Source organism: Nomascus leucogenys, chromosome 24 (assembly GCF_006542625.1).
Source record: "Nomascus leucogenys isolate Asia chromosome 24, Asia_NLE_v1, whole genome shotgun sequence".
NCBI classification, from domain to species: domain Eukaryota; kingdom Metazoa; phylum Chordata; class Mammalia; order Primates; family Hylobatidae; genus Nomascus; species Nomascus leucogenys.
This window is the reverse complement of record NC_044404.1, coordinates 19,675,515-19,687,667: the sequence shown is the minus strand read 5'-3', so window position 1 is coordinate 19,687,667 and position 12,153 is coordinate 19,675,515. Positions and strand designations below refer to the sequence as shown.

The window sequence follows — 12,153 nt, the reverse complement described above, 5'->3', positions numbered from 1 at the left end:
GAGGTTGGGCAGGGGAATCATTTAAAATTTTTAAAAATATTTAAAAGCTGTATGTATATTTGTATGCATGCAATATCCCCAATCATTAAACACATACTACTGTGTATTAAACGTTTCACATGCATTGCAAAATTATTGTAACTCTCTGAAGAAGATACTGTGTTCTCATTTTATGGATAAATAGAGACTTCTAGAGATTAAGAAACCCACCCAAGGCCATAAATTAATGAATGGCAGTATTGGGAATTGAATATGTCTCTCTGGAGTCGAATCAGCTTATCTGTGTGTTCTGCCTGAGACGTGGTGTTAAAATTTCCTCTCATGCCAGTGGGCCAAACCTGTCACTGTGGCCTTGGCTGACACATGTTGGCATAGAAGTGCGTGGCACAAGTAGGGAATTCATGGTTGCTGGCATTAAGCAAAACAAGTGGTAGAATTTCTGGTGTGGTGTTTTTCTTTTCTCTTTGCAGGGGAGCCAGTTCGTTGTGTGTTCCTGGATGAACTGTCACTGATAGCCATCTTGAGCAAGGGACAGGCTTTTTCTTTTCTTTCATTCTTTTTTAAAACAGCTGGCCGTATATGCCATGTCAATATCTTTTTTTAAAAAAATGAAATTGACTCTCCTTAATAATGTGTTATGTCTTCTGTGACTATGAAGTGGGTCCTTGCCCCACGGCCTACTTGTGGTTAACAGACCTGGAGTATAAATGGTAATATTCAAAAGTTGTATTTCATTAAGGCCAAATGTGGCATTTTGAGGATTACTTTGTGTATTTTATGAGACTGTAGCTTGTTGACTTAGGCCTTCCAAAAATCCTGAAATTGGTCTGAACAGAGCAGATTCCAGATACAAATCAGATAGTGGCTCTCTGCTTGGGTAGTGTTGGGGACTCCATCTGCCTTACTTGGAGTCACCTGTACTTCTTAGGGTTGCATACACAGGTCTTCACCATTGTACCTGGCCCACCTTTCTCACTTTATTTCTTGTCTCATTTCCTGAGGTCTAGCCTTCTGTGTTAGAACCCACTGTGCATTGAATTTACTTTGCACTTTACCAGCCTTGCCTCTGCTCAGTTCCCTTCCTCTCTCCCTCCCTTTATTTATTTATTTATTATATATTTAGGGTGACTGGCACATGGTGGCTCTTAGTAAATATTTGCAGCGTATATACTGTGAGGAGAATATGGTGAAGCACAGGATACATAACTTTGAAAAGGTGCTTGGGCTGGGCACAGTGGCTCATTCTTGTAATCCCGGCACTTTGGGAGGCCAAGGCAGTTCGGTTGCTTGAGCCCAGGAGTTCAAGACCAGCCTGGGCAATGTGGCAAAACCCCATGTTTGCCCCTACCCCCCCAAAAATACAAAAATTAGCCAGGTGTGGTGGCATGCACCTGTGGTCCCAGCTACTCTGGAGGCTGAGGTGGGAGGATCACTTGAGCCTGGGAATTGGGGGTCGTAGGGAGCCAAGATCATGCCACTACACTCCAGCCTGGGTGACACAGCAAGACCCTATCTTTAAAAAATTAAAAACATTTTTTAAAAGAGTGCTTGATCAACAAGAGTAATGGTTGTCTTTCCAGTCCTCTGCCGCTGCAGTGACATAGTTTACTGCATTTGCAGTCCAGTTTGCTGGGTGGAGTGAGCTCTTGACTGTAGTGTGGTTCAGGTCTTAGTGTCCTAGGTTTCCATTGAATGAATGAAGCACTTTTAACCCCGTGTGCATCTTGCCACTTGTTCTTTGCCTGGCTTTCCCCCCTCACTTGGAGCTCATCAAGGAACCTGGCCTGGGGATGTTACCTGATGTTTATACCCAGGTTACAACAAAGGGCAAAAGTAATCCGCTGCTTGAGTGTGCTCACCATGGAACCACCTGGGAGGCACGACATCTGCAGCCACCAGGGCCTGTTGAACAGGAGCAGGGGAGCCGGTGAGGGAACTTTCTGACATCTCCAGCCTGCTTCCACTTCTTTCAGGGTCTTTTGGATGCCCCCACTTGAGACAGAGACTGCTGTTAAAGGGGAGCAGACAGCCTGCACAGTCGCCCCCTGCTCCAGGCTACCAGCACACAGACCTGGCAGAGGGCCCACTGCACGGCTCTTTGGGTTTTACAATGCCTTGGGCAAGCATGCTTTTTAAAAGGAGTTTTTGATATTCCTTCTGGCAAAAATGACTGACCCACTTTTATTTCTTCCTCCACAGAGTGATCAGCAGCTGGACTGTGCCTTGGACCTAATGAGGCGCCTGCCTCCCCAGCAAATCGAGAAAAACCTCAGCGACCTGATTGACCTGGTACGTGCCTCCTTCATATGGTTCCATTTGAGACTGCGGCTAAGAGTTGGTTGCTTTTGTGTAGCTTTTTCCATGCAGAATTCACAACAAAGGAAACCTTTTCTCTCCCTGGCAGACCATGCCACTGTCCTATGAGATTCTTCCAGGCAGAGAGAAGATGGGTTTCACATGGTGGTCTGTCATTCAGGACCATCTGTGTTGATGAAGCCCAAGTTAGGAGTTCTAAAGTTAATGACAGTCTGCTCCCTCCCCAGCTGCCTTGTCTTCAGTTTCTAGAAGCTTGCATTTAGACGTGGTGAGTAAGAGGGCATACCCATCCCGCAGGCATTCAGCAGTGCACGCAGGCCAGACACTATCAGTCTCTGCTATCGTGTGAGTTTCTCCAGCCAACACAGTACAAGCGTCTACCTGTCAGATGCTTCCGTGGCTTCATTTCTAGTTTGCAAAGGTATAACAAGCAAAAGTTGGCCTGTTAAAGGGCCTGTCACATCTAGTTTTTAAATATTCTATTCATTTTCATAGATTTTTATGCTCAGAATGATTGGTCTCAAGATGTTGCCTCAAATTCACTTGCACCATATTATTTGAGAGTGCTCAAAATATTCAAAAACATCTATAAAGCCATAGGAAATATTGGACAGAAATAAAATCGGGTCCTAAGAGGCCAACCGAATCACCCTGATCACTTGGCAGTGAGTTCTGGTGCTGGGTTTGGAACGTGAGGCCCTGAGTCTGGTCCTCTGTTTTTTTCCACTGTGTCCTGTGTCTTCTTGGATGTGATTATCCATTGCCAAGCATGGCTCATCAGTGAGGTATATTTTTAGAGTGGGTTGGGAACTTGTTCATATGCTGTAGTGATTTATTTAATTCCATTGTATGCATTCAGAACATTTTTACTAGGAAAAATATATGACTGCTAGGAGAGGCACGCATGTCATTCACAGAGAAAACTTTATACAGCAGCCCGAAAGGTCTGTAGTGCGAATATTTGTATATTTATAGAGATGCAAACTCTCAGCTGAGAGGCAAGTGTGTGACACAGAGCGGAGCCTGTGGAAGGAGTTGGGAACCTGCTGTATCTCATTCATAGTAATGCAGGAAGTGGGAAGATAGAGGTTTCTTGAGGTCACTGGCTGCTCAGAGAGACAACTGCACCTGCTTGTGATGTAAGCAGAGAGAAGGCAGGTATCAAAAAGAGAGGGTCCCACCAGACGACATTTCAGGGGGGTAGTAACATAGTTGTGATGCAAATGAACCCACTGTGTGCTCAGGATCAGGGGTCCCCGGCCAGGAGCCAGTGAGTGAGGAAGATCATTGAAGCGGGCTTGGTGGGATCTGGAGGCACAGGCCCCTGTGGGAAGAGTAGCTGCCCTCGTTACTCCTGGTGCTTGTTGCCCTGTTGGAAGTAGGGCCTCTGTTGCTTGTTTTCACATTTTTCTAGAGGAGCCATATATTTGGGGTTTTATGTAAAATTTCCTGGTTTGTTTTTTTGTGTGGTTTTTTTTTTTTTTTTTTTTTTGAGACGCAGTCTCATTCTGTCACCCGGGCTGTAGTGCAGTGGGGCGATCTTGGTTCACTGCAATCTCCGCCTCCCTGGTTCAAGCAATCCTCGTGTCTCAACCTCCCCAGTAGCTGGGATTACAGGCGCCCACCACCGTGCCCAGCTAATTTTGTATTTTCATTAGAGACAGGATTTCACCATGTTGGTCAGGCTTGTCTCAAACTCTTGACCTCAAGTGATCTGCCTGTCTCAGCCTCCCAAAGTGCTGGGATTACAGGCATGAGCCACCACGCCCAGCAGAATATGCTGATTTTTAAACATTGGCCTGCACATTAGATTGGCTGGGTCCAGTTTTGTGTAGAACCTGGGCCTGAGCGTGTGAAATAATGAGCTGGGGGCGGTCGGGCAGTGTGGGTTGGAGGGGTTAGAGGAGATGTCCTTTGTTGAGAAATACTGAAGTATGAAGTTGGATAGGTAGGAGGTATCCTTGAAAGTGAGGAGACCTTGGACTTGATGTGGTGAGAATGGTCACCATCAGCCCACTGACTGCTGAACTTGTATGCAGCGCCTCATGCGCAGCCATATTTGAACTCTCATCAGTCCTATGAGGTAGGACTACAGAATGCGGTCTGGAAAGTGCTTTAATGGCTTTGCATTTTTCTTGGTCAGAAATCTATGATTGATCTTACGTGGAAGAGGTGGGCAAAAGTTGAAGATGTGATCTGCCTTTAATTTGGTCAGCTGCAAGAGCTTGTTTTTCTTCTAAACTCAGCATGAAAGCATGCTTGGCTGAGTTTAAATTTAGTTTGCCAATTTAGTTATTACTGTATTTTAGAAATAAGCCAAACATAGAAGTAGGAAATGATGAGCAAATTTTTCTCATTAGACCCTTCCTGGTGTTTAATAGGCTATTTTGTTCTTATGGCAACTGAAGTGTTTTACTACAGCTGTGTCTTTTCTCTGGGACTCCCTCATCACTCTCTCTTTCAGGGATGTGCATGTAGCTGCTTTTATGAAAACCTGGTTAACTGGTTCCCTTGTTGCCCATGTGAGTTTTCCCTGGGCTTAACAGGGAAATTGCAGCATTGATGGTGAATGAAGAGCTGTCTTTCGCCATAGCCAGATAATGAGAGAGATCACCTCTGAAGCTTAGTTGCAGGATGGTACTTGGACACAGGTTGAAGTGCCAGACCGTATCTACCACTGATAAATGATGTCGTGTGTGACATTCTATAGATACTGTCAGAGCATACTATTTTTTTTTTTTTTTTTTTTTTTTTTTTTTTGGAGACAGGGTCTTGCTGTGTCACCCAGGCTGGAGTGTAGTGGTGCAATCAAAGCTCAATGCAGCCTCAAACTCCTGGGCTCAAATGATCTTCCTGCCTCAGCCTTGCGAGTAGCTAGGACTAGGCACCCACCACCACATCTGGCCAATTTTTTAAAATGTTTTATTTTGCATAGATACTGGTTCTGCCTGTGTTGCCCAGGCTGGTCTCGAACTGCTGACCTCAGGCAATCCTACTTTTCTGTTTTTAACTTTGTCTTCTGTAGAATGTATGCTAGAGCTGGCGGAGGTGGGTTGAGGTTGAGGTGGACAGCCGACATGTGTTGAATACCTGCCGTGTGCCTAGGACAAAGCTGGGGACTTCTGTTTGTGTTGTTTATTATTTCTTCAAAGTCATACTACACCCCTGTAAGGTACATATGGCCACTTCACCTCCTTTAGATGATTTAGACTCTATGGGGAAGAAGCCAGGATAGGGATGTGGCTTGGGAGCGCCGGGAGGTCTGGTTCCTCCTGCTTGCCGGGTTCCTTTGGGTTAGTCACACTGAAAGCAACAGATTAAATGTGGCATGTCTATGTGCTATGTCAGTTTTGCCTGTTGGGAGAGAAGCTGTTAATTAAATTCCTTAATAATCTAAAATGTTAACACATAGGTATATTATGGAAAATTCACATAATTTAAAAGCAAGAACTAGACACTGGGCAAAAAAACCCTTCTCGGAACCAGGCCATTTATGATTAGTAGTTCTCTTTCCTCCACTGCCTCAGGGGGCGGCCTGAGAGGCGCCAGCTCCCCTCACTGGCTGTGCGGAGGCCACCTGGGGCTCTGTCTACCTCAGAGGCTGAACAAGAGGCCAGAATGGATTCCCGTCATCCAGAGTGGGTTGGGGAAACGGTATTCTCATTAATTTTTTAATTGAAGTATGAGGAACGTCAAAATGGAAATGGAGCGTGACTTTTCAACAAATTAGGATCTGGTAATGCATGTCTCATTAAAACTATATTGACATGCATTGGCCAGGCACGGCGGCCCATGCCTGTAATCCCAGCACTTTGGGAGGCCAAGGCAGGTGGATAACTTGAGGCCAGGAGTTCGAGACCAGCCTGGCCAACATGGCGAAAATCCATCTCTACTGAAAAAAAAAACTCTGTTGACATGCTTCAAAAGGCACTTTCTGATTGATGGCCTGGCTTTGAACTCCTCGCTACGTATGGTGCTCATATAAGGGGCAGTGCGCTGGCTTTGTACTGGATCCTGTGACTGATCCTGGAAGTTTCTTCTTTGAATGTTTTATTTTCATCACTGCCAGTGTTCTCTGGGAATGACAGTTTTTCTTTTTTCCTGTTTAACTGAATTTACAAAATGCTTTTATTCTGTAAGGATTGGTCTGTGCTGAGTATACTGTTGTGGCATTGAAGTTCACATGCAGTTGTAGTTTCTTCCCAAAGCTGTAATTTCAGAAAATTAACACTATTATGCACCTGTCTAAAGGCAAAGGATCCGGGCCTTTGCCTTGTGTAATCTGGGATCAGTCAGATGTTTTGAAAGTAGCTAATGCACTGCTGCTCCATGCAAACAGCAGTCATTCCTCCCTGCTCACCTGCCCAAGATAATGAAGGGGGGGAGATTGTTGTTTTCAAGAAAAGACAAACGAGAATGTTAGGATTTGCCAGCATTCCCCATGAAGGGAATGGCCTCGCTTAGATGTCAGGGCCAGGGAACTGTGGGGGAATGGATCCAATCCACCATGGTCTGATTACAGAGTGGTAAAGAGAAATGTGAGGGATGCTTGGCAGCCAGGCCAAGGCAGCCCAATTTATCATGCCAGATCAGCTTTCTTTTTTCTTCCCAGCATCAGAGTTTTTGCTGCCTTGGGATTATGAGGCCTGCTCTGATTGGTGGGAAATGACCTTCCTTTGCAGATGGCCAAAACATCATTTTATTACATATTAATCCCATTGTGCTAGAGTGAATCCAGCAGGAATCTGTTGTTAAGCTGTTTCAAAAATACCCACACGTCCATGAGGGCCAAGAATCATATGATGTGAAGATGTTCCCTTGGCTTCATAAACTTGGCCCTTCTATGGCCTTACTCTGCACACTGGCAGCAAGAGCAGAAATGTCTCAGCTGGGATGTATTTTGAGCCCTGAGCTGAGGAAGGAGTTTGTTTCTGCGTATTGGCACCCAGCAGGCCTTCCATCCTTTGCCTTTTTAAGAGCAAACCAAAAATAGCCGTGAATCTGTTTAACTAGGCAGGAAAGTCTCTGCTTGCAAACATTGGTCACTTCCTGTTTTTAGTTCCTTCACTTCTTTGTTTCTTATAGTCGCCCTAAGGCTCAGCTCTTGGGCGTCCCCAGACTTTACTCAAGCAAGGGGGAAGACATCAGGGCTGGGAAAGTATCCAGGCCAGTGAGTTAAAGGTGGAAGGGACATCCTGATTTTTTACCGGGGAGTTGATAACTTCATAGGTTAACTCGTTTCAGCATATTCTTCTTTTTAAGTAGCCGGAACAGCCAGCTGGGCATAGGTGTTCACACTGCCAGCCTCAGCAGTAGCCATACTTTGAAATTATCCGTGTCACCCTCACATTGCCACCTCTATCAGGGCAGCATGATGTCTGCAGGGAGTGTGATTTGACAGATGAGAAGGCAGAGTGCTTGGGGGACATGTCCACATTCGGGCCTTAGTGAACGAGTGAGTGGAGACCTGCTGCTTACGTTTCCAAAAAACCTGCTCTCCGTGAAGCAGCCCGTGGAGCCAGCTCACACACATTTGTAATTGATTGGTGACGTCAAGGCTGATACTATGAGTCAATAGTTCATTAATACGACTGATTAGCAGAATATCTGATGTCTGCTAAGCAGTGCTGCTCAGTTTTCAGTCTTTAATAGTTAAAGCAATGAAGTCTGGAAATCATTTTTCCAGGGACAGCTGTGTGGAGTGAAGCAAAACTCAGTTTTGTCCCCCAGGTGATGAAGGTGCACTGGGCCTGAGACCCAAGATGACTACCCCTGCCTTTGGGGATCTTGAAGGCCAGATAGGATCTGCTTTATCCATGTTAATAGAGTAAGCAGGCTTACATTTTCTTCTTCCCTAGCTTCCCCTTTAGCCTTGTCATTCAAACAATCTCAGACCAGCATTTTTCGTCCTTTATTTCAAAGACAACATTTAAAATGTCTTCACTTAGGCTGGGCCTGGTGGCTCACACTTATACTCCCAGCACTTTGGGAGGCCAAGGAGGGAGGATTGCTTGAGCTCAGGAATTTGAGACCAGCCTGGGCAACATAGGGAGACTCCATCTCTACTAAAAATTAAAAAATGTTTTGGGCACAGTGGCATACGCCTTTGGTCCCAGCTACCCAGGAAGCTGAGGTAGGAGGATCACTTGAGCCCAGGAGGTCAAAGCTGCAGTGAGCTATGATCACCCCACTACACTCCAGTTTGGGTGAGAGAATGAGACCCTGTTTTGTTTTCAAGTTTTTACCTTTCTAAAAGGGTCTCAGCTGAAGTAAGTGAAAAGGTAATGGATTCAGTCGACATTTATTGAGCACCTCCTGGAAGTCAGGCACTGTGTTTCACTCTGGGAAGAAGTGCAGCCTTTATTCCTTGCCTTTTCCTCTACAGGTCAAAATGCAAGAATTCTTCAGCTTGATCCCCGAAAAGAATGACCCTAGTTGGATTCTCTCAGGCCATTGGTCATTGACCAGTGAATAAGCTCTGAGGATGAGTAGCAAGAGCTGCAGAACTGAGTTATTCTTTCTGCAAGCATTTATTAAATGCACCATCCATGCACCAGACACTATTCTAGGCGCTGGGGTTTTCGTGGAGAACCAGATGAAAGGCCTCGCTCTATGGAGCTGACATTTCATGGGGAATTAATTTCTGGAAGGAGGACCTGGCTGTGGTCAGCTTTGCACGCTGTACATCTATTGAACAGGATAACTGGCAGCTGTGCTTATTTGTTTTTACTTACACATAAAGGTGTTAGAGGCTCTTTAATGGTCGTACCCAGCTATCAGTAAATGTTTGTCCACTTCTGTAAGCCATTGCTCGCCACCTTTTAACTTAAGCCGTTGCTCGCCACCTTTTAACTGGTTTCTCAGTGACTTGTGCCTTGGTGCTTCTCACATTCTTTCCCCAAAGTACTTGTGTCAATAGAGGAAGAAAGAAAAGTGAATACACATTTTTGGGGTTTTAGGGGAAAATCCACAGGTGCCTGCCTCAAGGAGAGCATTGTATGTTTTGTCTTATTTAAAAATTGTTTTCTGTCTGGGAATGTGGCATTCACCTGAAGTTACAACTACCTGGGTGGCTGAGGTGGAAGGATTGCTTGAACCCCCGAGTTTAAGACCAGCCTGGGCAACATAACTAGACCCCATCTCATAAGAAAAAAATTAAACAATAAATTGTATTCCAATCCATAACATGCCCACGTGCAAGACATTTTAACATTAAAAAAATGCTTTTTCCACCAAAGTTCCCCATGGGTTTATGTTAAGGGTGGGGAAACTTGGCTTCCTCTCTCCCACCCATCCTAGGGTCTGCCTGGAAGTTTTCTCCTCTGAGCCCAATGTTGTCTCTGGAGCAGGAGCCGCGGAATGGATGGAATCATTGGTAATATGCACCAACCCCTACATAGTCTCTGTTGTGACTGATGTTTCTGAGCGTATTCTGAGCTTTCCTATAGACAACACTACTATAGTTCCCGTTTTACAAGGAGAAAAAGCATTCCAGCCAAAAGCCTCCAGCAGTATTTTAATGAACTCCATTCCTTGGAAAATTGTGGTCAGTCTTTTCACGTGAGCCTTTTGCTCTGTGAATGGGCGGCAGCTGTGGGGACTGAGGCAGAGCAGGAGGCATGCTCTGGACGGTGGGTGCCAAGCTGGCTGTTTCCCGCCCATCCTGGCCTCTCCGGAGGATGGTGGCCCTTCATGACCCCAGCCCGTTATCAACCTGAGGACCTGCCACTTAGTAGTGCAGCCTCTGATTTGTGTCCAGGTGGCAGCCAGGCAGCCCTTCTCCACCAGGAAAAAAGGCATGATTTGCTTAGAAAGAGGAAGTGGGGCTTCCTGGGGTGCTCTCACCTGACCAGCTCCCTCATAGATTTGGCCAGAAGTGATTTCAGATTCTGATGAGTTCTGTTACATGCAGCATAATGGTTCCTCATTTTATCCAATTAAGAATGTGATTAATTGCCTCCTGTAAAGGCAATCCAGACAATTACGGTGGAATGAATGAAAGAGAGGAGTGCAAGAGAAAGGAAATGAACCAAAGAGATTAGTAGGGCCATGGGCTTTATTTTGTGTGTGTGTTCCTTGGGGAGCAAAGACTGTTTCCAGGAAGACTACAACGATACATCCACCAGTCCTGAGCTGTCCTAGAACAGTAATGGTTGATTTTCCATTACGGGAAGGGGCTTGAATTTCTCCAAAGCCAACTATTTTGAAAATTGATGCTCTCCCATCATCTTTAAGATAGCCACGCAGTAAGCTTTGGTTATTTTTCAGAGATTACAAATTTCAAAATAGAAATTATTTTTGTTTGGTCTCATATTAACAATTTGACTCTTCCCTCTTTCATTCCCTATAAAATACTTTTCAATTACATGGAAAAATTTTTTTTTCATCTTTTTAAATTAAGCATAGAAAATACAGACGGGGGTCTCACCATGTTGCCCAGGTTGGTCTCAAACTTGTAAACTCAAGCAGTCCTTCCACCTTGGCCTCCCAAAGTTCTGGGATTATAGGTGTGAGCCACTGTGCCTGGCCAAAATGAGTAACTTTTAATGGATCTCCATCAGATGTCAGCAAGTACTGATAGATGGGTCTTATTATTAATACGCTTCATCCAGGACCTTATCTGTCTTCATAGCCATTCTGTGAAGTGAGTGGGAGGAAACTGAGGAATGGAGGAGGGCAGTGAGTCTCTGACCTGATAGGTGATGCGTGCTGTGAGGTTGGGGGGAAGAGGTGTCAAGCCCACCTCTTGATTCCAGTCAGTATTTCCCACTGAATTACAGCCTTACAAATGAAAATATTACAGTGTGCCCTTTCTTAAATGTCCTGCCAAAGCTAAATCATCTTTTAAAAGTGAAAATGTAAAGGAAATTTATAATGAGGGCTGGGGAAGAATGGTCACCATGGAAGTACCTAAGGGAAAAGGACTTAAACTTCTCTTCCTGCCACTGCTGCTGTGGAGCTCGGGCAGGCAATGCTCCTCCAGAGCTTGACCAGCAGAGGAGCCGCCTCTGCCTTCAACCGGCTGGGCTGTGGGGAACCTGGGCTCAGTTGGAACAGTGGGGCAGAGGCAAAGCTTCCTATTGCAGCCCCCCACCACCCCCCACCCATACACACTTTGCATTGTGTGTGTTTGGGGGGAAAGTGCTATTTTGAAAGCATCCTGCCCAGACACAAGTGGTATATCACTATACTTTCAGTTAAAACAAATGTGAAAATTTTGGAAAAAGCAGTGCACTACAAGAACCAACGGGATGGTTCAGTAAGGGAGCTTATTTCTAGGTGGCATGTCCTTTTGCTGTCACAAATGGGCTCTTGTCCCCCCATCTCCCCTGGCATCTTATCTGTTCTAGCTGGTTTATGCTGGAGCACAGGCTGATTTTGGTACATTTAATTTAAAGGCAGTCACCTAAGAGGCAAGCAGGCAATGGGTGAAGACAGCTGCAGAGCTCCGAGCTGAGTGGTGGAAGCAAATGAGTCAGAATTCTCAGAAACAGACCCAGTAATGGAAGAACTTAGAACAATCACAAGTGGTATTCCTATTTGGGAGAAAAATAATTGTTCAATAAATGTGTTGAAACAGCTAATACTTTTGAAGGAAAACACACTAAAACTCTATTGCAACAGCATGTAGTCATATTGCATATTTCTCATGGACTGAAGAATTAACTATTAAACAAACATGAAAGACCCAGAGAGCAAACATCAGTATTTGATCTTGAGATGGAAGAGGCCTTTAGAAGGTGCAGAAGCCAGTGCCGAAATGATAGCTTTGACTGCATGCAAATTTAACTTAGAAGTTTACACAAAATTAAAAAGCAAGGAACACACTCTGAAAAG

General features: G+C 45.0%; 1 protein-coding gene across 7 annotated transcripts in view; it reads left to right on the top strand.

The window, feature by feature from the left end:
* CAPZB (capping actin protein of muscle Z-line subunit beta) overlaps positions 1 to 12,153 on the top strand; it is a 146,859-nt gene that overhangs the window by 62,762 nt on the left and 71,944 nt on the right. For all 7 annotated transcript variants that reach the window (XM_030805430.1, XM_030805429.1, XM_030805427.1 and 4 more), the window contains exon 2: positions 2,200 to 2,289. In XM_030805430.1, coding sequence (XP_030661290.1) covers positions 2,200 to 2,289 — 90 coding nt within the window. The remainder of the gene's footprint in view (positions 1 to 2,199; positions 2,290 to 12,153) is intronic.